The sequence below is a fragment of the Euprymna scolopes genome, chromosome 1 (genome assembly GCF_053919585.1).
Source record: "Euprymna scolopes isolate OS-2025 chromosome 1, ASM5391958v1, whole genome shotgun sequence".
NCBI classification, from domain to species: Eukaryota; Metazoa; Mollusca; class Cephalopoda; order Sepiida; family Sepiolidae; genus Euprymna; species Euprymna scolopes.
Window position 1 is genome coordinate 152,917,317 of NC_136482.1, and position 26,937 is coordinate 152,944,253.

The 26,937-nt window shown below is 35.0% G+C and overlaps 1 protein-coding gene and 1 pseudogene across 1 annotated transcript in view; both read left to right on the plus strand.

Moving 5' to 3' along the window:
* The window catches only part of LOC145276734 (peroxisomal trans-2-enoyl-CoA reductase-like), a 64,421-nt gene that overhangs the window by 4,250 nt on the left and 33,234 nt on the right, over positions 1-26,937 (plus strand). Inside the window, exons 3-6 of the mRNA XM_080127960.1 lie at positions 6,742-6,907; positions 11,401-11,482; positions 22,242-22,338; positions 25,575-25,679. Of these exons, the coding sequence (XP_079984086.1) occupies positions 6,742-6,907; positions 11,401-11,482; positions 22,242-22,338; positions 25,575-25,679 (450 nt within the window). The remainder of the gene's footprint in view (positions 1-6,741; positions 6,908-11,400; positions 11,483-22,241; positions 22,339-25,574; positions 25,680-26,937) is intronic.
* LOC145283984 (5.8S ribosomal RNA) lies at positions 26,640-26,795 on the plus strand (annotated as a pseudogene).

Here is a 26,937-nt window from a genome sequence, read left to right on the forward strand (position 1 = left end):
AGTATTAGTTTTTGCATTCATGCCCACATTGTGGCTGACGTTTTATTTTGTTTAATTTTTATTGCTTTTAATAACCATAAGTGATCAGCAAGATTATTTTTGAAAACATAAAATCTTTTATTTCGGTTAAAGAAAAACTTCTGTGGTTTATGGGCCGTGGCCGAAATATACTGCCACAAAGTTAAAGCTATTATGCTTTTGTATTTTAGCAAGGTTAAAAGAATTTTTTTTTTTTTTTTTTATTATTTAATTTGAAATTTAGATTTTTTTTGTTTTATACTTTAGATTATTTGTTTGGTTCCCCACGGAGGCAGTTTGCAAAAATAAAGAATAAAAACAAATAATTAGAGGCAATTTTTTATCGCCGGTTGATTTAGTTGAGGGTTGATTTAGTTGAGGGTTGATTTAGTTGAGGGTTGATCTTGTTGAGGGTTGATCTTAAAGATCTGATTACTATTATATGCATGAATATTTCTTTTTTAAATCGTAACCACTTAAAAATTTCTTTTCGTTTTTAAGAAGGATATTTACAACAACCCAAAAACTATATGGTCCCCCGACTGATGCCTTGAATTTTAAGAGAAAAGTAAAAATTAACCGAAAAAGGTAATTTTCACAGAACCCTAACCCTAACTCCAAAAGGTAATTTTCACCTTTTAAAACACCCTGGGGCTCAAGCCCCAGAATTTTCTCTGCATCAAATATTACGTTTCCAGATGTATATCCATGTGATCTTGCTTTTGGGTAATTTTTCAGCAAAATGATCGGAAAAGATTCTATGTTCCGAAAAATGTTATTTTTTTTTTGGCGATTTTTGCCCCCTGGGGATGCAACCAGAATTTTTATCAAAAATCCAAGAATGTTACATTTCCCTCCCCTGTGTAGTTGTAACTTCATGCAAAATTTCAGAAAAATGTAATGAGTAGTTATTGAGAATTTTGGGAACGAACGGACAAACATGAATTCTAAGGTCCAAATCTGACTGAGTCCGTGGACCAATAAAATGTTTCTATTCATTCAGTAATGCTAAACTGGACCAGTTTTTGTTTGAAGTCCGTTTTTTTCCATACTAGACAAAATCCTTGGTGTTGACTGCAAGCCAAAATAAGATTAATACATTATCATATATGTTAAGAAGTATAAGTTAGTCAGCCCAGAGTACTCGATATCTGAGTAGAGCAGATATGTTTAAAGGGCATGTTGTCCCGGAAAAAAACAATGTCGCTGTACTTTGTTATGCAATGTTATTGGAGGCCATAAGAGTACAATATCATATCTGGTAAGAGTGCTCAATATCTTTGGTAGAGCTAACATTACTACATTGTTCAAGAGGAGCGACATTAATATGTTTTATTATACTTGTTTGAAAAGATTTTTATATCCTAAAAATAACATTTTCTTTTTATTTATATAGGGAGATTTGCCCCCCCCCCCACTCCACCACCACCACCACCACCACCACCAGCACCAAATGGTGAGAAATAAAAATAAGTGAACCTCCTACCCCATAAAAAATAAAACTTTCCTTGTGTGGATGGGACTCTCCAATGGTGTCCTCATCCCCCAAATCTAAACCAGGGCTGGCAAAAATGGACAAGATGGCAACCATCTTGGTTGGAAATTTAAAAGCCATAAAGAGATGAATGTTTGATGAAATAAAAACCATTTAAAACTACTTAAAAACATCAAAAATAATGCAGGTATGTTGCAAAGTAACTTTTATTGGTTATGGTAACATTTATTTGTTGTGTATTTGATTTTTTTTTTTACCACTTTTTGTTTAATCTGGAGTGTGAAACATACCAAAAAAATAACATTATCTGAATCTATAAGAATTTTTCCTTTACTCTGAGAGAATAGAATAGACTCTGTGTCACATCAGAACAGATACTACACTTTGCTCCATGCTAAAAGGCCAAGGAAGTTAAATATGAGAGTTAATTGACCATAATCATTCATTTCTCAAAAAATTGACTCAAGTTAGTATCCTCGGACCAAAATAACAAAAATGCAGAATCCATTCTGTACATATCCTGACAAATTGTCAAATTCTAAAAATAATTGAACTTCTCTGCATTTTAAAAATCCACAAATAATGTTTGTGTTTTGTCTTCAATAAGTACCAAGACTTCTTGTACACACATTTAAAATTGTTGTAGACTCTTGAAAATTCAGTATTTCATTACTATAGATCTTATGAGATAACTGACCAGTTTTTATGATTTCAGGTTCAAATGAACAGCTACAGCAAGTTGTTTTTTTTTTTTTTTTTTACATGGGGGTCACCACTTATCAAGGCCTGAAGGCCACTCAGGGATAAGGGTTATTGCGTGTACAGTAATCAATGAGATAGTATTGTAGTAATCATTAGTATTGGGGGTTTTGATAGAGTGTCTTACTTAAGGGGGCGGTTTGTCAGGAATTTGTTAATGTTGGACTTGAAGACGTCCAAGTTGTAGTCAGGTGGGAAGCAAGCAAGCGGCAGAGAGTTCCACTGGTGTACAGTTCTAAGAAAGAAGCTTTGCTCATGGAATCTACGTTTGGATTTAGGCACAGATAAAGAGTGGGGAAAATTATTGACAGTAGTTTCAGCCAGATGGGTGTTTCTCGTGAAAGATTGGCGAAGGGGGACGAGGGATTGCAGCTCAGATGAGCACCTGCCATGGAAATACACCCTACTAAAAGCTTGATTGTCACAGCTGGTTAATTTCAAAAATGCAATCTGGACGTGAGGACACCTTATTAGAAGAATGATATGCAATAAATTTATGTTTTTAAACTTGAAAAAAATGCCACAGAAACATATGGAATGCTTCAGACTGTTTTTGGACCATCTTGCATGAATCTAGTATTACTCTTTGAGTGGCAGAAGAGATTTAAGGAAGGCAGGGAGTCTGTGAGGGATGATGAGAGGTGTGGGAGGAGTAAGGAAGTCAGAACACCGGAGTTGATTGGCCAAATAAAGAATTTCATGGATAAGGACTATCATGTGTCTGTAGAGACAAAAAGTGCACAGATTGATGTCAATGTAGGAATTGTACACAAAATTATTTGCAAGGAACTGAAAATGCAGAAGTTTGTCCCAAAGGTGCTCAGAGAAGATCACAGACTATTTGACCAAGATGAGCATGAAGACAGTTCCCCACCCTCCCTATAGTTCAGACCTTGCTCCCTGTGACTTTTGGTTATTCCCTAAGTTCAAGGAAAACCTTAGCGGCTGTCGTTATGAGACAATTGAGAAGATGAAAGTTGTGACAAGTCATTGACATGCTCACAGAAGAGGGCTTCCATGGGGCCTTCCAGAAGTTGTTTGAACGGTACAACGAATGCATTGCAGCCGGAGGAGATTACTTTGAAGGGGAGTAGAGTTTCATGTGTGTACTATTAATAAAAGTGTCCATACAAAAAAAAAAAGTCTGCAAACATATTGAAGGCACCTAATAAGGGCTTTACATTGCGAGTGAAACAGTCACATTTGCGAGTGATTTTTCAAAATGGCGACTAGAAATAATGAAACACTTATCTTTTGGTGATTGTATTTCTTTCACTGACAATCGTTCAAAGCTCACTACTGAGTGAAAAATATCTTCAACTTTTTTTTTTTTTTTAATAAAAGAAAGTAAAATTATTTAAACAATAAAATTTTAATAGAATAATATACTTTTTTTTTAACGAAGGCTGTTTAAAAAAACATCTGAAGAAATTAGAATGTTTATGCTTTTAAGTATCAACATAAAATTTGTTGTATATTTAGAATTACACTTATTAAAAAAATATAGGAAAAACTTTATGTACATAATCATCACAGAACTAAGATGTCATATTCCAAAAATCATGTTGGTTTGGCTAGTAACTTTTCTATTTGGCTAGTAAAGGAAATTATTTAGTTGTCAAAGGTCATATTTTTACTGATTCCGATTCCAATTCTTTATAAAGCTAAACATTTCATTATAGCGTTGTTATTACCATAAAAATACATGCTAAATGTGCAGATATTTTCTTGAACGTAAAGATACACTTGTGGGGTAGAGTGATGTATAGATTTTAGTTTTAAAAATCAATAAATATTTATTTTATTATTACTAGGTTTAGCTTTAAACAAAATTAAATTTAAAAAATTTTAAAGAATCGTTTTGGCATTGGAAAATGAACACAATTTTTTCCGATAAAAGTTTCGATTTTTCCGATTCCTGATTCTGATTAATCTTCCCAACACTAGTGTGCATAGAAGTGTAACAAGCTAATCTATTGATAAATGGGGAGAAAGACAAAGAAAATGATTATTAAAATGATGGAATTTCGAACAATAGATTAAGTTCGGAAATTATTTATAAAATATATATGGCGATTAAGCTACACTGAATATTCCGCGTTTCATCCACTCTAGGACTCCTCAGGCTTATGTGCATAAGCCTGAGGAGTCCTAGAGTGGATGAAACGCGGAATATTCAGTGTAGCTTAATCGCCATATATATTTTATAAATTACTAACTAGCTCTACCTACGTATTGAGCACTTTTGAAGTAAATACTTAAAGTTTACGCATAAATTTATACTTTCGTATATTAATTTTATGTGAGTAAATGAAGTAGTTATATATATATATATATATATATATATATATATAAATGCACATAAAGTTATGAACAGTACATAGGGCCCGAGCAAACTGCTAGTGTGTATATATATATATATATTCACTATAATAATTCAGTGTTCCTGTTTACTTGCTTCTCCACAAGGGGAGAGTTAGACACGAAGTCGGTTTTTATTGTTGGGAAAATCCAGCTTCCCAAAAAAAGAGGCACTCCGGATAGGAACAAAAACAAAAAATTGTCTCAGTCATGAAAGATTTCTCCTCCACTGACCGAGGACAGAAAAGGTTGAAGTTCAGCATCAGAACAGATACTACACTGTGATCTTGTATATTTAGTTTATTATTCAAAAAAAATTACAATTGATGTCAAACAAAAAATGCAAAAATTACAAACAAGAAGTCCTTAAAAAATTTGGGGCATGAGTGCATGGTCTTTCTAAAAGGTCTATGGAACTTTGAAGAATACACTTGTTTAGCGCCATTCACCATAATACCGCATTCACACTGTGGAATTTAACTTACTTAATAAATTCCCCAAGCGTTTTTATAAAAAATTATGTACCTGTGTGCATATACATTAAAAAAAATTTTTTTGTTGTTGTTTCAAACAAAAACAGAAAAGTTCATTGGAAGAAATCTTTGAATTTAATATTATAAAAAGTTTGATCAAGAAATTGAAGTTATTTTAGTTTGTAATTTTTTTACACATTAAAAAAAAATTATATACTTATACAAAATTTTTGTTATAAGAGAGACAACTCCTTCGTTTACAATCTTTAATTTGAAATAGAAGTTATTCTCCAGCTAATTTTTTTTTATTTTTTTCAGTTAGGAGTGAGCACATAACACTGTACAACAATAACAATTGAAAATTGGCTAGTCAAAATCAAAGTTTCATATGTCAGCATAAATGCTATTCAGATCTAACATTTAAAATCTCAAATCTGTCTCTCTATCCCTCTTTCTCCTTCCCTTTCTGTCTCTTATACATTTTCTTTTTTTTGTCACTTCTGCAGTGTATGGATGGTGTCATTTTTTTTTTTTTTTTTTTGTGCATTTCACATAACTCACCAGGTGGTGCTTCTCGGTCAAAGAGCAGACTATATTTTGTTACAGTGACAATTTTACTTCAATTTAAAAAAATGTTTTTGAAAAAAAAAAATCGAATGTTGCTTTAATTCAAAAAAAATGTTTTATTAAAATTATATTTTCTTATGCACACTTTTCAATAAATGTTTTTTACAATTATATATTAATACATTTTTATACAATAAATGTTTTGGTTTTCAAATATTTTTGTTTGGAAAAAAAATCCTGTTTGAAGAAATTGGAGTTATCGCCCCTAGTATAATGCAGAAGAGCCTTTTTTTTTTTTGTCTCTATCTACTTTTAAATTTCTACCTTATTCATGTGTTCACCAAATTAACTCCCACATTTTCTAGTAGTTTACATTCCTGAAAAAGCTAATAAAACCATTCTTCATAATATATCTTCAGGATGGTTGAATACTTTATTTGATCTAAAATGCACCAAACATTGATGTTATTGTTAGGGTTTGTGTTCCTTGATAAAAGTGCTGGTTGAGTTTGAATAAAATAAATATGTATTAGATATGTTTCAAGCCAAAAGAACGCATCATTACAAAATAAACAAATATTTATTTTGTTTGAGATTTATATTGAAATTTATAAATATATTTTGAAGATACACTACATCATCAGTATGTCTTTCATGTTTTTTAGTTTTTTTTTCCATGTTGTTGTTGGAGCATAGAGTCAGTAGAAGTCCATTTGCTGTTTTTACAGTATTTTTCAATATAAATCTCAAACAAAACAAACATCTGTCCATCCTGCAACAATATGCTGCTCTGGCCTCAAACGCACCCAATACGTATTTCATGTTATTGTGTTTTTTCTTTGCAAAACTCAATTGTATTCTGCAACGCAAAAAGCAAAATTTTCCTCTACAAAACAACCAAATAAAACCAAACACCATAAATAAATATTTGAAATCACTCTTCGTAATATATCTTCAGGAGGGTCAAATTGATTAAAAAGTCAGTTGTTTCTAACCCTTACACACATGTATGATGGCTTTGTTTAAGTTAATTACCTTTTTGTAAAAGTGTATTTACATGTTTTCCAGGTGAAGAACATGATTTCCACAACATTGTCAAAATATGGGAAGCTGGATTATTTGATAAATAATGGCGGCGGTCAGTTTCTTAGCCGAAGTGAAAAGATCACAATAAATGGATGGAATTCTGTGATTGAGACAAACCTAACGGGGACTTTCCTTTGTTGTAGAGAAGGTGAGTTGAAGAAGGATAATTTTTTTTTTGTTGTGATTTACATTCATTGGCATTAATTTGATGTTGAGAATTATCTTTTTTAATTCAATACTGCATTTTGTTTTTTCTTCAATATGTGAGGTTTGTGTGTGTGTGTGCACCTGATTGCTGGTAGGCTATGAAATGTAGGAAGCTAACATTTAATAACAACGATCCTCATAAACTTTTACCATTACAGAGGGAATCAAACTCATGTACAGGACAGATGGCAGACTCTTTAACATCAGCAGGTTTAGGGTGAAAAGCAAGGTCCTCACATCATCCATCGTGGACCTTCAATACACAGATGACAATGCATTGGTTGCTTATTCAGATGTGGACCTCTAGAGCATCTTGGATGCATTTGGGAGAGCCTGCCGGTTCCTGGGACTTAATCTTAACTTCAAAAAGACCCTCATCCTACACCAGCCTGCTCCTGGCACACACCCACAGCCGTCCACAATCTTTGTGGAAGGTAACACCTTAGAAAATGTGGATCAATTGGCAGTCTTCTCTCCACAAGATCTATCATCGATGCAGGCATTCATCACTGCATTGGATGCGCCAGTGCAGCCTTTACCAGGCTATGGGAGTGAGTGTTTGTAAAATGCTGATGACACTACACTCTATGGCAGACACGACAGGAAGACGAATGAACACATTTCTAAAGAAATGGCAGAAACACTAGAGGAAGACCTCCAATCTGTAGTGGAATGGGGACAAAAGTGGTTGGTCGCGTTCAATGCTGCCAAGACTAAACTAGTTTCATTCAATAATTACAAGAAACCCTCTCTACCACCAATAGCAATGGCCAACGACTCTTTATCTGAGAGTCCATCTTTCAAACTCCTTGGCCTAACGTTCACAGGAAACATGAGTTGGAACAATTACATTGAAGGCATTGCCAGGGCCGCTGCAAGAAAGGTAGGCTCTCTCTACCGTGCTAGAAAACTACTAACACCCGAAAGTATCCTGTACCTCTATAAGGCCACCATTCATGTATGGAGTATTGCTGCCACATCTGGGCTGGTGCATCTGCTTCTAGTCTCTCGCTCCTTGACAAGGTTCAAAAGAGAGTCGCAAATCTGATAGGCCCTGAACTGGCATCTAAGCTTCAGCCTCTGTCCCATCGACGAAATGTTGCATCCCTCTGCCTGTTCTACAAGTATTTTAGTGGTGAATGCTCTGATGAACTGCAATCACTTGTGCCCCCACGACGCGAGCACCCTCGACAAACCCGACAGGCTACTAGATCCCACCCCCACACTGTAGAGGTCCCTAGATGTAAAAGATCTTTTTACTCCAATAGTTTCTTCCCCAGAACCGCAAGACTCTGGAATTCCATTCCAGGTCCCTGCTTCCCCAACAGTACTGACGTGCAGAAGTTCAAGTGTAACGTGAACCGACACCTTGCTGCCCAAATCCCTACATAGTACCCCAGTAGTTGTTGCCCCTGATAGTAGCCCCCTACACCAAAGTGGCAATTTGCCTTGTTTGGGGTGAAAATGTAATAAAAAAAAAAAATCAAAAAAATCAGGACATACAGCTCGTCTATAAAGCAGTTGTTTTACCCACTCTTCTCTATGAGGCCGACAGCTGGACCACCTACAGCAGACATCTGAAGGCCCTTGAGCAGTATCACCAGTGTTGTCTCCGCAAGATCATCAGGATTGGATGGGAGGATCGACGAACAAACGCAAGCGTCCTGAAGGAGGCCAACATACCTACCATCACCACAACCATCATCCGACACCAGCTGCGATGGACAGGCCATGTTATGCACATGCTTGACAACCGTCTTTCAAAGCAAATGCTCTACAGTCAGCTAAAAGAGGGAAATTGGTCCCAAGGAGGACAGAAAAAGAGATATAAGGACAACATAAAGATCCACAGAGATGGTGTCACTTCAGCCTCACCAGCTGGGAGGATGTTGCTCTTCAGAGGGGCATGTGGAGCATGATGGTCCATGAAGGCACAGCTCACTCAGAAAATGACCTCCACAGAGCCACAGAAGCAGGAAGCAAAAAAAGGAGAGATCTACTACCAACACAGCTCCTTCCGCCTCTTCCACTACCCAGTCGACCACCCACACATGCCCCCGCTGCAATAAAGTCTGCGGGTCAAGGATCGGCCTCCACAGTCATCTGAAGACCCACAGATGACCAGACCCAACCTCACCGATGGGAGAACAATCATACATGTCACGAGTGATTGCTGATGATGATGATTGCCCGTAAGGTATGAAATGTAAGAAGTCAACACTTAATAACAATGATCCACATAAACTTTTACCATTTTTTTCTTTCTTTTTTTTTTCTTTTTTTTTCTTTTTTTCTTTTTTTCTTCTTCTCTGAGGAATGCGTTTTTGAGGGAGTATGAAATAGCAATCAAAGGTTTGTCATTATGTTGGGATGATTAAATGGAATCGGGAATCAAGAAAATCAAAACTTTTAAAGGTATCAGAATCGGAAAAAAATGTGCCTACTTTCTGATGCCAAAAACGATTCTTGTAATTAAGAGTTTAATGTAGTTTGCTTGAAGCATTGTCTCGGTATGTAATTAAATTAAATTTGTAGAAGGCAGTACAATGCAGAGGTAACAGAAAGACACTGACTGCAGCAGATGAAATTGCATTTGTATTAATAAAACTATTCTTCATCTGTTTCAGTTTGTGTTTATTTTTCTTCTTTAAATTACATTTTCACCCCAAACAAGGCACAGTGTCACTTTGATGTAGGGGGCTACTATCAGGGACATAAGTTGCAGAGATACTATTTGAAATTTTGCGTAAAGGGTATTCAGAGATGCAGCAAGCTTTTTAATCAGTTTTTGGATGAAAATTTGGCTGGCAAGAGCTTAAAGTTTACAGAGTTAACCTTTGCAGACTTTACCAAACTCCTCTGCCAATTTTGGGTCTAAACACTTGAAATTGAAGATGTAGGTTCCTTGAACATGGATCAAACTTTTTAACTTGATTTGAGCTTAAAACAATAAATGTTAAGAGGTCAAAATTGGGCTCAGTTTTAAAAATTTGACCTCTCAGCCAATTTTTGTTCTAAACGTTTGAAATTTTACATAAAGTGTATTCAATCATAGGGCAAACTTTTTAATCGTTTTTTTTGTGATGAAAATTTGGCTGCCAAGGGGTCAAAGTTCAAAAGATTTGGCCTTTACGATCTCTAGCAAACTATTAAGCAAATTTTGAGTCTAAAAATTTGAAATAAAGAGTATTACGACATGCAGCAAGCTTTTTAATCAGTTTTTGCGCAAAAATTTGGCTGCCAAGCAAGAGGTCAAAGTTGAAAGAGTTGACCTTTGCAGACTCTACCAAACTCCTCAGCCAATTTGGAGTCTAAACCCTTGAAAATGTAGGTTACCTAGACATGAGTCAAACTTAAAAAAAAAGAAAATATATATATATATATATATATATATATATATATATATACACATACATAAAGCTATGAACAATTCATAGGGTCTGAGCAATGCCGGGCTGAACTGCTGGTATAAAATAATGCCACCGGAGATCTGCCACAGGTGATGTTTGTTTTGCAAGCTGGTGTCTTTGTTAGCAGATTTTCTTCACAAATGTATACTGCAGAGCCTTGTCTGACTTTAACATGTAAGAAACCTATTCTTTTTCACTAATGACATTTGTCTCTCATTCTCTCAATATTATATATTAACTGAAATGTTGAAATACTTTCAGATTACATATTGTATAATTAAGTCTCTATAAATATTAGTATCAATATTTATAAGGCACTTCGTTCAAACTCCTTCGCTTAACATTCACAGGGAACATGAGTTGGAACAGATACATCGAGAGCATTGCCATGGCTGCTGCGAGGAAGGTAGGCTCTATCTGTCGTGCTAGAAAGTTACTTACGCCTGAAAGTGTCCTGTATCTCTACAAGACCACTATTCGCCCATGTATGGAGTATTGTCACATTTGAGTTGGTACATCTGCTACTAGTCTCTCACTCCTGGACAGGGTTTAAAAGAGTCACCAACTTAATAGATCCCGGATTGTCAGCTAGGCTTCAGCCTCTCTCCCATTGACAAAATGTTGCATTCCTCTGCCTGTTTCACAAGTATTCTAATGGTAGGTGCTCTCATGAACTACAAACCTTTATACTCCCTCGATGTAAATATATCTGACAAGCAGCAAAGTCCCACCCCTACACAGTAAAGATCCCCAGATGCCAGAAAGCCTTCTACTCTAATAGTTTCTTCCCCAGAAATGCTAGACTTTGGAATTCCCGTCCGGTTTCCTGCTTCCCTGACTGTACTGACACGCAGAAGTTCGAGTGTAATGTAAACAGACATCTTTGTGCTCAACCCCCTACTTAGTATCACAGCAATTATGTCCCAGATAGTAGTCCCATGCATCAAAGTGACACTGTGCCTTGTTTGAGGTGAAAATGCAATAAAAATATAAATAAAATGCATTTGTAATTCTCTCTTTTCAGCTTACAATCAATACATGCAGAAAAATGGTGGTGCCATTGTGAATATAATTGCAGACATGTGGAAAGGATTCCCATTAATGAGGTTTGTCAGTAGCATTTGTAAATGAATTAAAAAGAATAATGACTTTAGAAGGACTTTTAATACGATGGTCATTCCAAAAGTAAAGCCTCCTATTTTTTTTTTTTAACTCAATAACTTTAAGAGTTACGAAGACAGGAGTGGTATCATTTAAAACGAATTGCCTTTCGTGGTCTAGTATTTATTTTTCTACATAGTCACCACCATTCTTAATGCACTTCTGCCAAGAATTCAATGATGCATCTCTTCTTCTGATGCATATCCATAACAGTGGTTGCTTTCTTAGTCTCACACTGTCAATATCTGCGACAGAGAGATGACACTTTCTGGTCATGAATGCATAAGTTCAGTCACAGGGCTTTATGTTGTGAGTGAAAGAATCACATTTGTGAGTGATGTTTTTTTTTTTTTTTTGACTAGAAATAATAAAACACTTTCAGTGATTGTGTTTATACAAAGCTCATTACTGAGTGAAAAATGTCTTTTCAACCTTTTCTTTCTTTTTAATAAAACGAGCAAAATCAAATTATTAAAACAATAAAAGGTTTTATAGAACAATATACTTTTTTTTTTTTTTAAATTTTTTTAATGAAGGCTGTTAACACATTCGCTGTCAATTAAATGTTCAAATACTTCAACCACACACTTTTATTTTGTTAAAGCCAATTTTGAATTAAATTCCGTTCTCTTATTATATCAGGCAAAAGTTATTTTTTATAATTAACAAATTTCACAAATGTAAAATAAGCAAACATGATTTATCTCCCCTTTGTTCTAACATCAATTTGCTTAACACATTTGCTGCTAACTACGAGTATTCTCGTACTATGCCATTTGTTTAGCCTTGCCTGCTATGAGTAAACTCATAACAACAAATTTTTTCAGTTAGTCAATGCAGGCTTGGTACGTACGATAACTGTCTTTAACTTGAACTGGCATCTCAAAACAACACATATTGAATTGTACGTTTATGAGTTATCTCGTATTTGGCCCCTGCCATGTATTATGTTTGTTTTTTTCTAGCAAATACGTATATAAGTTATAAGTTGAATGATTCACTATAAATAAAAGCTGATTTGAGTTATTTTTATTACAAAAAATATACAAACTGATAAAAACTGACAATTCCTTTATAAATAAATACAAATTTAATATATATTCTATATTATTTTTTATTTATATATATTAATATATATATTCCATATTATTTATTTATATATATATTCCATATTATTTATTTATATATATGTGTATATATATATATATATTCCATATTATTATTTATTTATATAAAGCTCCCCTCTGTGGGTTGAGCACTATCGTAAATAATCTCACTCGCTACTTAATTTGGTTGAAAAATGCGAAGCTCGCGGCTTGTTTGTAAACAAACGTTTGAGCACTTTACAAGTGGCGGATGGATGTTTATTTAAATAGACATTCAGACAGATTAGTTACGGGCACCGCTTCCGTGGTCGAGGGGTAGAACTGCCGACTGTCAACAAGACGGTTCTAGGTTCGATCCTCGGCTTGGGAGAGGTGCTAGTCTAGCGGCACTGATGAATTGTGATACAACGAAACAGGACTGTATGTCGATGACTACAAATATATATATATATATATTTATATGTTCCATATTATATTCATATGCATTCTTTGTTGACTTCAGTTTTTGGAAATTGCAGAAAAATAGCTTAGCAATGACAATATATTTAATAGAGCTATAGCTGGCAGTGAATGTGTTAAAAAAACATCTGAAGAATTTCAAATGTTTATAACTTCAAGTCTTAACATAAAATTAAGTGCAGATTTAGAATAAGACTTTTTTTTAAAAAATACAAAAAGTATTTATGGTATACATACTCGTCATGGAATGAAGATGTCATATTCCAAAAACCATGGCTAGTAACTTTTGTATTTGACTAGTAAACAAAAATATTTAGTTGTCAAAGGTCAAGTAAAGATGAATTTGTCCGTAGAACGCTGACTCATCATAACTGTAATTTGCAGTCCCTTCTTATCTGTTCATGTTGAATAAAAAAAATAGCAGGCATTACTTCTGAAACTGCCTTCATAGAATGTGTGTGTGTGTGTATATTTAAATAGTATATTTTCCATTAGGCTAACATTATTAATTAACACACTGTTTTTGCTTGATAACACTTTTTTTCTGTGTTTTGTTAGGAAATAAGATAGAACCTATTTATAGAGTTTCTTTTGTTTAATTACATTTTAACTCCGAACAAGACACAGTGCCACTTTGATGTAGGGGCTACTACCAGGGACATAAGTTGTATTATGTAGGGAGTTGAGCAGCAAGATGTCTGTCCACATTACACTTGAACTTTTGCATGTCAGTACAGTTGGGAAAGCAGGAAACCGGAAGGGAATTCCAAAGTCTAGCAGTTCTGGGGGAGAAACTATTAGAGTAGAAGGCTTTCTTACATCTAAGGATCTCTACTGTGTAGGGGTGGGACTTTGCTGCTTGTCAGATTTGTCAGGGGAATTTACATCGAGGGGGGGGGTACCAGGGCTTGTAGTTCGTTGGAGCATCCACCATTAAAATACTTGTAAAACAGGAAGAAGGATGCAACATTTCGTCGATAGGACAGAAATTTAAGTGACTCTTTTTTTTAACCCTGTCCAGGAGTGAGAGACTAGTAGCAGATGCGCCAGCCCAAGTGTGAGAACAATACTCCATACATGGGCGAATGGTGGCCTTATAGAAGTACAGGATACTTTCAGGCATAAGTAACTTTCTAGCATGGTAGAGAGAGGCCACCTTTTTGCAGCAGCCTTGGCAATGCTCTCGATGTATCCGTTCCAACTTAGGTTCTCTGTGAATGTTAAGCTGAAGAGTTTGAACAAAATACTTTCAGGTAATGTATCTTTAGCGCAATAGCTATTGGTGGTTGAGAAGGTAGAGTTTTTGTAGATAGTTGTTCTTTGGAAATATTCAAAGTTATTTATGTGAGATGTTGTTGGATTGATCAGTAGTGCTAGTATTCTTCAGTTTGTTTTCAAGTTTTTGAATTTCAGGGGTGGATGGGTTAATAACTTGGGCAATTGTAGTTTGCTGCTTAATTAACTCTGAAGTTTCCGATAGTCATTTCAAGCAAAAACATTCTGTGTTATTTAACATTTGCCTAAATGTAAATGTGTTTGTATATCCATTATACTAAATGGAGTTCGTCAACGTTTGTTCCATGAAGCTAAAATGTTCCTTTTGGGATTGAGTTATGTTTTAAGAATGTTTTAATTAGCCATAATTTATAATTAATTGAACAAGACACCCATCTCTCTTGCTCCCTCTTACTCTGTGTTGAGTTATTTAGTATAAAAACAACTTATTTTTATTTTTTTTAAATTCTAAATAAATAATATCTAGCAATAATACAATTAAGACCTGTACATTAGATTTATCTTTTTGTCACTTTGTTATATATTTTCTGTGTTGCAATTTTAAAAGTTTTTGATCTTGCATATTTTAAGAAGTTCAGGTTGGATTTTTAAAATCTTACGGAAGATTTGTTCTTACAGGTGAACAGTACATTTCTCTGAAAAGTACTTTTATGCATATGCTAAGCGAAAAGTAGCTTTATACATATACTAGCATGGGTGCCCGGTGTTGCCCGGGTGTTTGGAGGTGTGTGTTGAGTAAAAAAAAAAAAAAAAAAAAAAAAAAAAGGTAGTAGGAAGGCAGGCTCGAACCCATACCACAAAGGAGGAAAAGAATGGGGAAAAAAACCTGATGTCTTTGCTGTTACGACCACTGCCAAACCAGAAGTGACGTAGGTTTAAATTAAGGCTAGGCAATCAAAAAGAGGGGATGACTTTAAAAAATATCGGTGAAAAAAGCGACACCTCCTTTTAGAAAAGTGCCCAGTTGAGAGTAAAGAAATTAATTTTTTTAGCCAGTTTTTCAGTATTTGTTGTCTGAAGGGTCGAGCTTCAAAACGATACTGATCTTGTGAAAAATTTGTCGCCTCTTTTTTTTTTTTTTTTTTTTTTTTTTTTTTATATTACATTTTCACCCCAAATAAGGCAAATTGCCACTTTGGTGTAGGGGGCTACTATCAGGGGCAACAACTACTGGGGTACTATGTAGGGATTTGGGCAGCAAGATGTCGGTTCACGTTACACTTGAACTTCTGCACGTCAGTACTGTTGGGGAAGCAGGGACCTGGAATGGAATTCCAGAGTCTAGCGGTTCTGGGGAAGAAACTATTGGAGTAAAAAGATTTCTGTCGAAAGTTTTAGGCAAACATGCAAACATACATACATACATACATACATGTTTAGACCCAAAATTTGCGGAGGAATTTGGTAGAGTTCTCAAAGGTCAAATTGTTGAACATTTACTCCTTAGCAGCCAAATTTCTGGACGAAAACGGATTACAAGGATTTTCCCAAATCTTACTATCCTGTATATCAAATTTCAAGTCTGTAGACTGAAAATTGACAGTTATTGTGTAGGGAAATGTACACACAGACAGACACTTTCACTTATATATATATATATATATATATATATATATATATATATATACTAACCAAAAGTATAACTTTTCGTTCTTCCTCTGTGTACCTAAAACGAAACAGTTTCCATGAACATTTTTTTTTTTTAAGAATCTCCCATCTGAAGAACTATTAATATGCAGACTACAACATGTTTACCTTTTAAGTTCAATATCAACAAATATTTCTTTCAACTAATTAAATTTTGTTTTATACCACCGATATATAATAAATTTATAAAAATTTGCTCCAATTTTGTACCCCATTAGGGCTCTACAGTGCGGGTGAAACAGTCGCATTTGCGAGTGATTTTTCAAAATGGCGTCTAGAAATAATGAAACGCTTTTCTTTTGGCGATTGTATTTCTTTCACTGACAATCTTCCAAAAGCTCATTACTGCATGAAAAATATCTTTTCAACTTTTTTTTTTTTTTTTTTTTTTATAAAACGAGCAAAGTCAAATTATTTAAACAATAAAAAGTTTAACAAAACAATATACTTATTTTTTTAAGAAAGGCTGTTAAAAAACATCTGAGGAAATTTGAATGTTTATACGTTCAAGTATCAACATAAAATTCAATGTATATTTAAAATTTATTAAATAAAAAAATACAGAAAAATCTTTATGCTGTACATGCTCGTCACAGAACAAAGATGTCATATTCTAAAAATCATGTGGGTTTGGCTAGTAACTTTTCTATTTGGCTACTAAATGAAAATATTTAGTTGTCAAATGTCGACTAAAGATAAATTTGTCCGTAGAGCCCTGCCCATCTTATCTGACAGTTGCCTTTATATGCCGAAATATACGATACATATATTTTATTTGTTTTACATAAGCATTAATGTCAGTACACATTCATGAGCATGTTTCAGTCAGCCAGCTACACGTAACTAGAGACCCATTCAGGTGATATTTGTTATGGACTAAACTTTTGTATGAGGAATATCATCTGACGAGGCTTCCTGTTACTTGTAACTGGCTAACTGAAACATGCTCATGAATGTGTAGTGACATGTTAATGCTTAAGTAAAACAAGTAAAAAATATATGTTGCCCTACTTTAGTATTGGGCACGCTTGTATTAACCTTATTAAAACTTTATTGGCTGCTTTACCTTTGGAAAATATTAATAATGGAATTATATATATATATATATATATATGTGTGTGTGCGTGTGTTCTACTTAGCACCTGATTTATTAGCATAACAGATATGGTGCTTGACTGCTGTTTACATTTGGATGTGCCCAGTCATTCAGCTTTCAAATCTCAGTATGGATACACTTGCTCTATCTAACCACAATGATGAGTCATACATGGTGAAACAGCTGTCTGTGAATGACATATATATATATATATGTACATGTGCATATATATATATCATTTTCATGGCAAGTGCTCGTCTGAGCTCCAATCTATGCCCCCCCTTGCCAAACTTTCACGAAAAACACTCTAGCCAAAACCACTATCAATAATTTCCCCCCACTCTTTATCTGTGCCTAAACCTAAATGTAGATTCCACGAACAAAGCTTCTTTATTAGAACTGCACGCCTGTGGAACTCTCTTCCATTTGCCTGCTTTCCAGCTGACTACAATCAGATTGTCTTCAAGTCCAACATAAACAAGTTCCCACTAAGTTGGTTGTTTTTGTTTTACGGCATATCAACCCTTTTCGGGTTATTTAATGCCGAATCCAAAGATTTTGAAGAAAAAGTTTTTAATAGAATATACTTATTGTTTCAAGTCGGTTTCTATTTAATCCATAGTTGGGGCTCTAACAGGTACTACCAGTCCAGGTCAGAGTGGACCTGGGAGCAATGATAATTAAAGGGTGGCTCCACACTCCCCAAAGCCCACAAGCTGGGGCCTCACCACTGGATATAGTTTAAGGTCATATCCAGGACCGTCCCACTAAGGAATCCAATTTCCACTACTTACAGTTACTACGCTATAATCCCATTGACTACTGTACACCCATTAACTCTTATCCTCGTGTGGCCTCCGGGCCTTGATAAGTGGTGACTCCTATGCAAAAAAAAATAAATATATATATATACACACACACACACACACACACACACACACACAATGTTTTGGATAAATTTGACACTTTTTAGAAAGGAAAGAAAAATAGCTTCATATCTTGGCCAATAACTGATGCATTCTCAAAAACCACAGTGCATCTCTAAGAGGATATTTTTTAGAGTACAGTTTATGTGAAAAAATAGCCCTGAGCCTCCACTTCAGACACTAGGAAGGTGGGGGGGGGGGGCTGAACCTGGAGCATACGGCCTTCATACTGTTTTTCATGATGTGCCTGTGAACATCAGTTGGATCCTGACAATCAGCTTGTCCTTGGTGTTGCAGCTGGCATTGTGGACATCTCTCAACTGGGTCTCGCACATAGAGATGCAATCAAGAAAGTTGGAAGATCAGATGTTGGGACACGTGATGTTGTGGAAGTTCTTAAACAATCACTTCTGGGTTTTCCTAGAGACGTGACATGGAGCCGAGTCCTGCTACCATCGGTGTGCCCCTCCTGCAGTCACTCCTTCCATCCAGTGCTTAATAATAATGATCAGAAACTCAATATAGCCATCTGAATTTTAAAATTTTGTTTACTCTAATTTACCCAAAGCAAAGCATATTACCACTTAAATGTAATGGGTTACTATTTGGGACCATGTCTACAGGGACATTATGTAGGGAGTTGAGCAGCAAGAGGTCTGTTCACCCTGCATTTAAATTTCTGCATGTTAGTACAGTCAGGGAAGCAGGAAACGGGAAGGGAATTCCAAAGTCTAGCAATTTGTGAGAAGAAAGTATTAAAGGAATCTCCAGTGAAGGGGTTAGCTTTTGCTGCTTGTCGGGTTAATCGGGGTTATTTAGGTTAAGTGCACGAGTGCTACAAGTTTTTCAGAGCACATTACATTAAAATACTTATAAATCGGGCGCAGGGATGCAACTTTGCATCAATGGGACAAGAATTGGAGCTTGGTTGATTGTGTGAAATCTATTAGGTTGGAAGTTCTTTTTTGGGCAGTGTGTCAGAGGGAGAGAATAGTGGTGGATGCCCCAGCCCAGATGGTTTATTAAAAAATGCATTTGTTTCTCATGTTGCTATGTACTCCCATATACGGTATAATTCCGTTGACGCACCGGTTCCCACTGGATCACTGAAGTTAAGCAACGTTGAACCTGGTCAGTACTAAATGGGTGACCATTTGGGACTTCCAGTTGCTGTATGTGCTCTCCGCTTATCTCGGCATTGTTTCCAGTCGTCCTGGTCTTCTCCTTACCACTGGGCTCAAACAGTGCCGATTCAGGAGAGGTGTGGTTGGAGATTGTGCAACCCTTGCCTCACAATTACACGTGCTACTGCCCCTACAAGGGGTATCCTTTGTCTTTCAAAACTGAACGGAAGCATGGATGGATATACTCCCATATAGCATTCAGTCCAAGACAGATCTTCCATGAGTTATGCCCCCTTAATTGGATTTTTTTTTTTTCTTCATCCCAAATCAACGACTGGTGCTACCAGATCAGGCTGTCTGAAGATATTGGCTTCCTAAGACCAAAAATGCCCCTAACATCGATGCTTTTTGTTTTTCTAACTCTTTTTGCAAAACTTAATTATGTTCTGCAAAACCAAAAACAAAAACAACAACCCATCTTTTCCCCCTTCCCCCTTTCTCTTTCGATCTCCACCACTTTTTGACTGGTTTCCTAACTTAAAATTTACCAAACGTTTATACTGTAACCCTTTTTTCTCTCCCATTGCAAAACTCGTTCATGCTTTGCATGGCAGGGAACAAAAACGATAAAATCTACAGATCCACTATTAAACAACCAAACCAAACCCTATAAACTAGCAGCTTGAAGAATAAAAACCTTCTACAAAACCCACAGTTGGACATAATAGTAGCTAGCGACGCTAGTCAATATGGCGTCGGGTCGTGCACACTACATCGAATGCCGGATGGCTCGAAACAGCCTATTGCTTTCGCATCACGGACTCTCTTGCCAGCGGAAAAGAATTATTCTAAGATCGAGAAAGAGGCCCCAGGAATTATATTTGCAGTTTCAAAATTCCACCGGTTCTTGTACGGAAACATTTTTTTCTACAAACCGACCATAAGCCGTTGATATCCATTTTTGGATAAAAAAAAGGACTTCCAACATTCACTGCAAACCGACTATTAAGATGGGGAACTATTCTGCTGAACTATAATTTTACAATTCAATTTCTCCCCTCAAAACAACTAGCCCATGCAGACGGTCTATTGAGACGGATTCCTGCCAAAATGGAACCTCTTGAAGATTCAGTAATCATGGCACTACATATTAATAGTGATGTAAAAACCATGATAAACAATATTATCCGCGAACTGCTGATCACACTTCAGGAAATTAAGTCAGAATCCTTAAATGACAATTTCATTCAAACCATGAAGCAGAAATCAATACTGGGTGACACCAGTTCAGACATTTTTTCTGGTTGCGACGAAATACTGTTATACGGTGAAAGGGTTGACATCCCCCAAACCCTTCAAAAAAGAATTCTCAGGAATTTTCACATAGGGCATCTAGGAATAAACAGAATGAAAAGCCTAATGAGAAGTTTTGTTTATTGGCCAGCTATGGACCAAGATATTACCAACATGGTGAACAGATGCAAAGGCTGTGCTTTGGCTGCAAAAGCACCATCGATGACATATAAACCTTGGCCTAAGGCTGAACAACCATGGTCGAGGATCCACATCGATTATGCGGGACCTGTGGAGGATTTTTACTACCTGATAGTAGTTGACTCATACTCTAAATGGCCAGGGGTACTAAGATACAAAAAACCGACCACGGCAATGACAAATTTTTTATTGGAATTGTTTGCTCGGTTTGGGGTTGTAGACTGTCTGGTTAGCGACAACACTACACAGTTCACCTCGACAGAGTTCAGAAAATTCTGCGAGACGTATCAAGTCAAGCATATTACGACACCCCAGTACCACGCCAGAAGCAACGACCAGGCCGAGCACTTCGTTGATACGCTTAAAAGGGCATTAAAAAAGGCGTCCGGTGCACCGACAGAAAAGGCCCTTCAGCAATTTCTGCAGGTTTACAGAATCACGAGAAATCCGAACAAACCAGATGCAGGATCTCCAGCAGAAATCATGTTTGGATGGAAAATAAAATCCATATTTGATAAACTGCTACCCAAACACATAGTACACAACAGAACTTCTACAATGCCAACGAAACGGTTTAACAGTGGAGATAATGTGTATTTTAGACATTTTAGAAATAATGTTTCTTTTTGGGAACAGGGCACAATCTTACGAAGAATCGGCCATATTACATACATCATTCAGGACCCAAAGTTCCAACATAAGAGGCACCGGAACCAAATCAGGAAACGCTTCTACGAGGATCAAGAAAAACCACCGCAGGACGGCAGTGAGGCGATTGAAACTGTGTATGACTGTTTTGACATAAACCCTCCAAAAGGGATGTCAGAACCGAGACGCTCCGGCAGAAAGAGGAAGCGCACACACCTCTTGGTGGTCTGCCCCAAAAGGAAGAAATACTGATTTTCACAACCGCGGAAATCAGCTTGGGAGGTGGGTGTTGTGGGGGAATCACCCTCCAAATGGACTGTTCTATCCATTATATAAACCATAGACCTTTTGATCCCAGGTGTGTATTAAACACCAGAGTGATCCTCTCCTGCTCGGTGACATTACTATTCTTTTCAGATAACCTTTTTATGTTGTTCCAGTAATACATTTTTTAAAATCTATTCCGTTGTTCTGTTTTCTTTGTGGCTTATTGCAAGCCATAACACTTAAACAATGTTTTCTTTGCAAACTTTGGAAATTTATAAAAAAATGATAAATCTTAATTAAAAAAAAAAAAGTTTACTAAATAAAATGTATAAACAATGAAAAAAAATTGAAACAAAACTACATTTAAATGAATGAATTTCTTTTTTTCTCTTAATGCTAAACAAATTGCCACTTGGACATATGAGGTTACTAATTGGTATCAAATCTTCAGAAACTCTATGTAAGGAATTGAGTTGTTCAGATAATTTTTCTTCAATTTACATTTGTTGCTTTTGAATCTTCATTAAATATTATTTAAGAAAAAAAAACCCATAAAACTATTTTAATTGCTTGTACACAATGTTTTATTGCATTTATTTTTACCCCTTCAAATTCCTCATTTACCTTTTTTTTTTCCTCAGCCACACTGGTGCTGCACGGGCAGGGGTTCATAATTTGACAAAATCTCTAGCTGTGGAATGGGCTGAATCTGGTGTTCGAATCAACTGTGTAGCTCCTGTAAGTCATTTACTTTATTATTAATATTATTATATCATTTGTCATCATTTTTTTTTTTTTTTTTTTAATGGAAATTGATCCAGACAAGGCATAAAGTCACTTGACGTAAGAAACTAGGTCATTGACTTCAAGTAAACCAAACCAAACCAAAAATGAAAGCTGATTGTCACAAAGACAAATGTCAGTTGACCTAAATCTTGAAAAGATCAAGGTTGTAGATGGAAGGAAAACAGTCAGCAAGAATAGAGTTCCACTAACCTGTAATTCTTTGCGTGTGATGAGTAGGGCTGTGACAACAGAATATTCTTTTCATTCTTTTGACTCTCAAGTAAGACACAGTCAATCAACCGAGAACCACATCAGTCTATACAAAAACATATAAGATATTAACGGATATATACTCAAGAGTTAAAAACAATGAAAAGAATATGCTGTTGTCATAACCCTACTGATGACCAGATCAGATGTTTTGTCTATGACTTCAAACTTTTCATGTCTGTTGAGATTTTTACTTGCACGAGTTTCCATTAGCTGATCTCATCCATGCATGGCATTTTGGCCATCAGCATCAATGTGGGACACGCTTTAGAACATTTTGGATGACTAATGGCAGGTGACATGGCCATTTGAGATGTAATTGTGATATGCAATTTCTTACAAAAACTTGAAATTGGATAATTTGCCCTTTTTTATTAAGTTTTGAGAGGATTAAATTTTTATTTCATTCTAACATTAAACTGTAGTGATAATGAACCTGTGATTTCTGTAAAATCATTAATAGTTGTTAATAATGAGCAATCAACAACTCCCACATTATCCAAGTACCATGATGTCACTTACAACGACAAATTGGATAAGGCTGAATTTCTTTCCCAGCAGTTTGCCTAAAACTCCACCTTGGACTTCACAAACCATTCCCTCCCTAATTTCCCACTGTGGAAAATAACAGATCATTGTCACTTCCCATGTATTGCATATGATTTTTTAAAAAAAACTTTGACACTCCCAAAGCATTTTGACCAGACCTTATCATTGCTATAATAATTAATAAATGCCCTGCTGAGCTGGTCTTTGTCATCTACAAACTCTATATTAAATAAATGTCTCGTCAAATCTTGCTTCCCTGATAGCTTGAACATTGCCACTGTGGTACCAGTTTTACAGAACTTTGGTGAAAGAACTGGCCTGGAAAATTATCACCTCAACAGTCTCTTCCCATTCTTTGCTAAAATATTTTAATCATTGAATCTAGATATAGACCACCCACTCGAAAATGGTAAAGTGTTGTCTAGCATTGCCTGGTCATAAAATATGCTTAAATATTTTAATTAATGCAGATTTCATAATTATTATTATAGAACCAATTCTGTACAGATTATTATATTGTACCTAATATATAGTAGTGAGTTCAAAAGTAAAAAAAAAAAAGAAAAATGATTTGTGTATCATCAGCTAAAATCAAAACCGAAACATATAGCTCTCCAGTCTTATCCATTAAAATGTATGACCTAAATTCGTACGTATACAAAAATGCAAAAAATAACAGTTTAGTCTATAACTTTTAATTAACGCATGTGCAGAAAAAAATGGATATAGTCTAAGTTGGCCATGGTCAATGATTTTCCCTCAATTTTGACACCTTAGCAGCAATTTTACCGGCTTAAAAAACAAATCGAAAGTGTGCTACAAGTTTAAATAATCTATATATCAAATTTTAACTCTGTAGACCAAATATTCAGAGAGGAATTTGGTAGAGACTTTTTATGCACACAGTGACAAGTTCACGCACATATATATATATATATATATATATATATATATCTATATATATATATAAAATTTCCATGTGCTAGAACGTTTTCATCCTAAATTAAATTAAATTTTATGCATGAATAAAATTGAGTGTAATAGTTAAATGAAACCAATCATATAATAAGAAACCATAAAAAATGAATAAGTAATTGATTAACACTCGTTTTTTTTTGTTTGTTTTTTTTAAGGAATATGCAAATTAGTTAACCTTCATATAGTTTGCCACATATCCATGACTGAATAAATGTAAAAGTTTGTTTTCATAATTTTTAAATAGAAAATGTAGGCTTTTTAATATCAATGTCAGATCTAGAAAAATCTAACTTATATATATATTAAGGGTAAAGATTAATAATTGTAAATTATGAATCAGTTTCAAAAGGAGAAACAAAACAAAATCAATTTGATTCTATTTTGTTTCTCCTTTTGAAACTGATTTATTATTTTTGATGCTGGATCTAGTTTTTTTCCTCCAGATAAATTTAGGCTAACCAATACATGTCATTTAAAAAAGTATTTTGTATATATATATATATATATATATATATATATATATATATATATATTATAACTTTTCCTAAATCATAACTTCAAATTTTTGTATGATCTTTTCTATGTGAAAATTTAATATGGGTGAATGAACAATAAAGCTTGAGAAAAAAGACTTGCAAAAAAAGTCTTAAAAATGGCTGTGAGCGTTTTTAGACACTAGGAGAAAGTCCTCAGACTGGATAGTTTGAGGACTTTCTCCTGGCTGCTTTGAAATTCTTTTTTTTTTTTTTGTTTTTTCTTCATTTGCTTTTTTTCACCTAATGATGATTCAAGGAAGAGTCGAAAACGTTTGTGACACATATGGAACTTACATTACTTTTTTGATTTTCACACGAAAGCGATCAGAAGAAAAAAAATATAAAATAGATAATTGAACAGAAGCTTTCTGTTATTTTAACAATATTCGCTTAATGAAAATGCTGCCTAAGTACACTATATATATATATATATATATATATTTGTGTGTGTGTTGGCAGAAAAATAAAAACATTCGATCATAAAATATACAAGAGCATGATATGTTTTTTAAAATTTATTAACATTTTGAAAATATTCTGGTTTAAATCAACTATGTGAGACTCTTCAGCCTCTCTCAGATATCTGGTCTGGAAAAATTGTCTTTTTTTTTTTTTTTTTTTTTTTTTTTTTCCAGATTGGAAATCTAAAAGGGCTGAAGGGTCATGTTCATTTTGAAACAGATTCTTTTAAAAATTCTGCGCGACTCAATCGATGAAACCTGGATATCTCTAACGGATCTATAAATTTTTAGTTTATAAATGAAAATATGTATATAATTTTAGTCCAAAAGGCTCGAAGGATGAGATGTAAAATGTAAATAATCCCCATTTTTTGTGTATCAATCTCTTTATCAGGGTATAATCTACTCGGAGACAGCAGCTGCCAATTACAAAGATGTTAATGTCTTTCAGTTGGCCATTCCACTGATCCCTGCCAAAAGATTAGGAAAACCTGAAGAGGTAAGTTTTTTTTGTTTGTTTTTTTTTTTGTTGTTTTTTTTTTGGTTTGTTTGTTTTTTTTTTGTTTTTTTTTTAAATGTTTTTTTGTCTTTCTTTTTTTTCTTTTTTTTTCTTTTTTTTTTTTTCTTCTGCAATATGATTTGTGTTGCAGTATCCAGTCACTTCGAGGAGTTTTAGTTTAGTTGACACATGATTAGCGCTATTACTATTTCAGTCATTGGGGTAATCTGTCTTATAACTAGGGCTAGGACAACAGCATATTCTTTTAATTGTTTTGACTCTTGAGTGTATAATCATTGATATCTTTCATCTAGTGATGTGGTTCTTGATTGATTAACTGTGTCTAACTGTGTTGCATATATACTCGAGAGTCTAAACAATGAAAAGAATATGCTGTTGTCATAGCCCTACTGATAACTAAGAAATAGACACAGGCAATGTGTAATGACAATGGTAAAGAAGAGAGGACAAATGTAGATGAACAGTTGTAAAATATAGAGATCGTATTTGGTGCACTATAAATAGAAGAGGAAAATGCAGAATTCGAGGAAGTTAATTAATGATTATTTTAGATCAGCAAGGTTAGAAGCTCAGGAAATGATGTATCTGGACAGCAGTAAAGACTGGATGGGTAGGAATGAGGTAAACTTTCCAGTTTACCTCATTACTGTCCATTCAGCCTTTACTTAGGTGGACAGCAGAAAGAGAATTTCTGGAACTGGATAACAGTAAAGGTCTGAAATGACAGGAACAGGGAAAACTAGATCTTGGACAATATGATGTCATACAGAGATTGATGTGAACGTCCCTGAGGTGTAATGAGATGCTTCAGGTAGGTCTGGTCTGTGTGGATGTGGCAAAGGCTGGATTTATAGGAACAAGAAACAGATGGAGCAATGGTTGCAGGAATGAGTTGAAATATGTGCTGCCGGATGAAGTTATAGCAGGGGTCACTAGAATGAGCTGAAGCAGAAAGTCACTTAGCTTGTGCATTAATGAAGAGTGTGACCAGTCACGAGAACTGATGTGAATTGCAGGAGTCGGAAGACATTGACACCTTGAACACATATTGTGGCTGTGAGAAAATATTTATTGTCATTTCTACACCGAAAGATAATCTATGAAGTTGATATTTTAATATTTTTAATCTTTACCTGCTAGAATAGAAATCCTACAAATTCTATAAGCTGTTTTTGAGACAAGGGCACATTGAGGAACGTTACAGAAGTATTGACAAAATATTGCTGACTGAATTTAC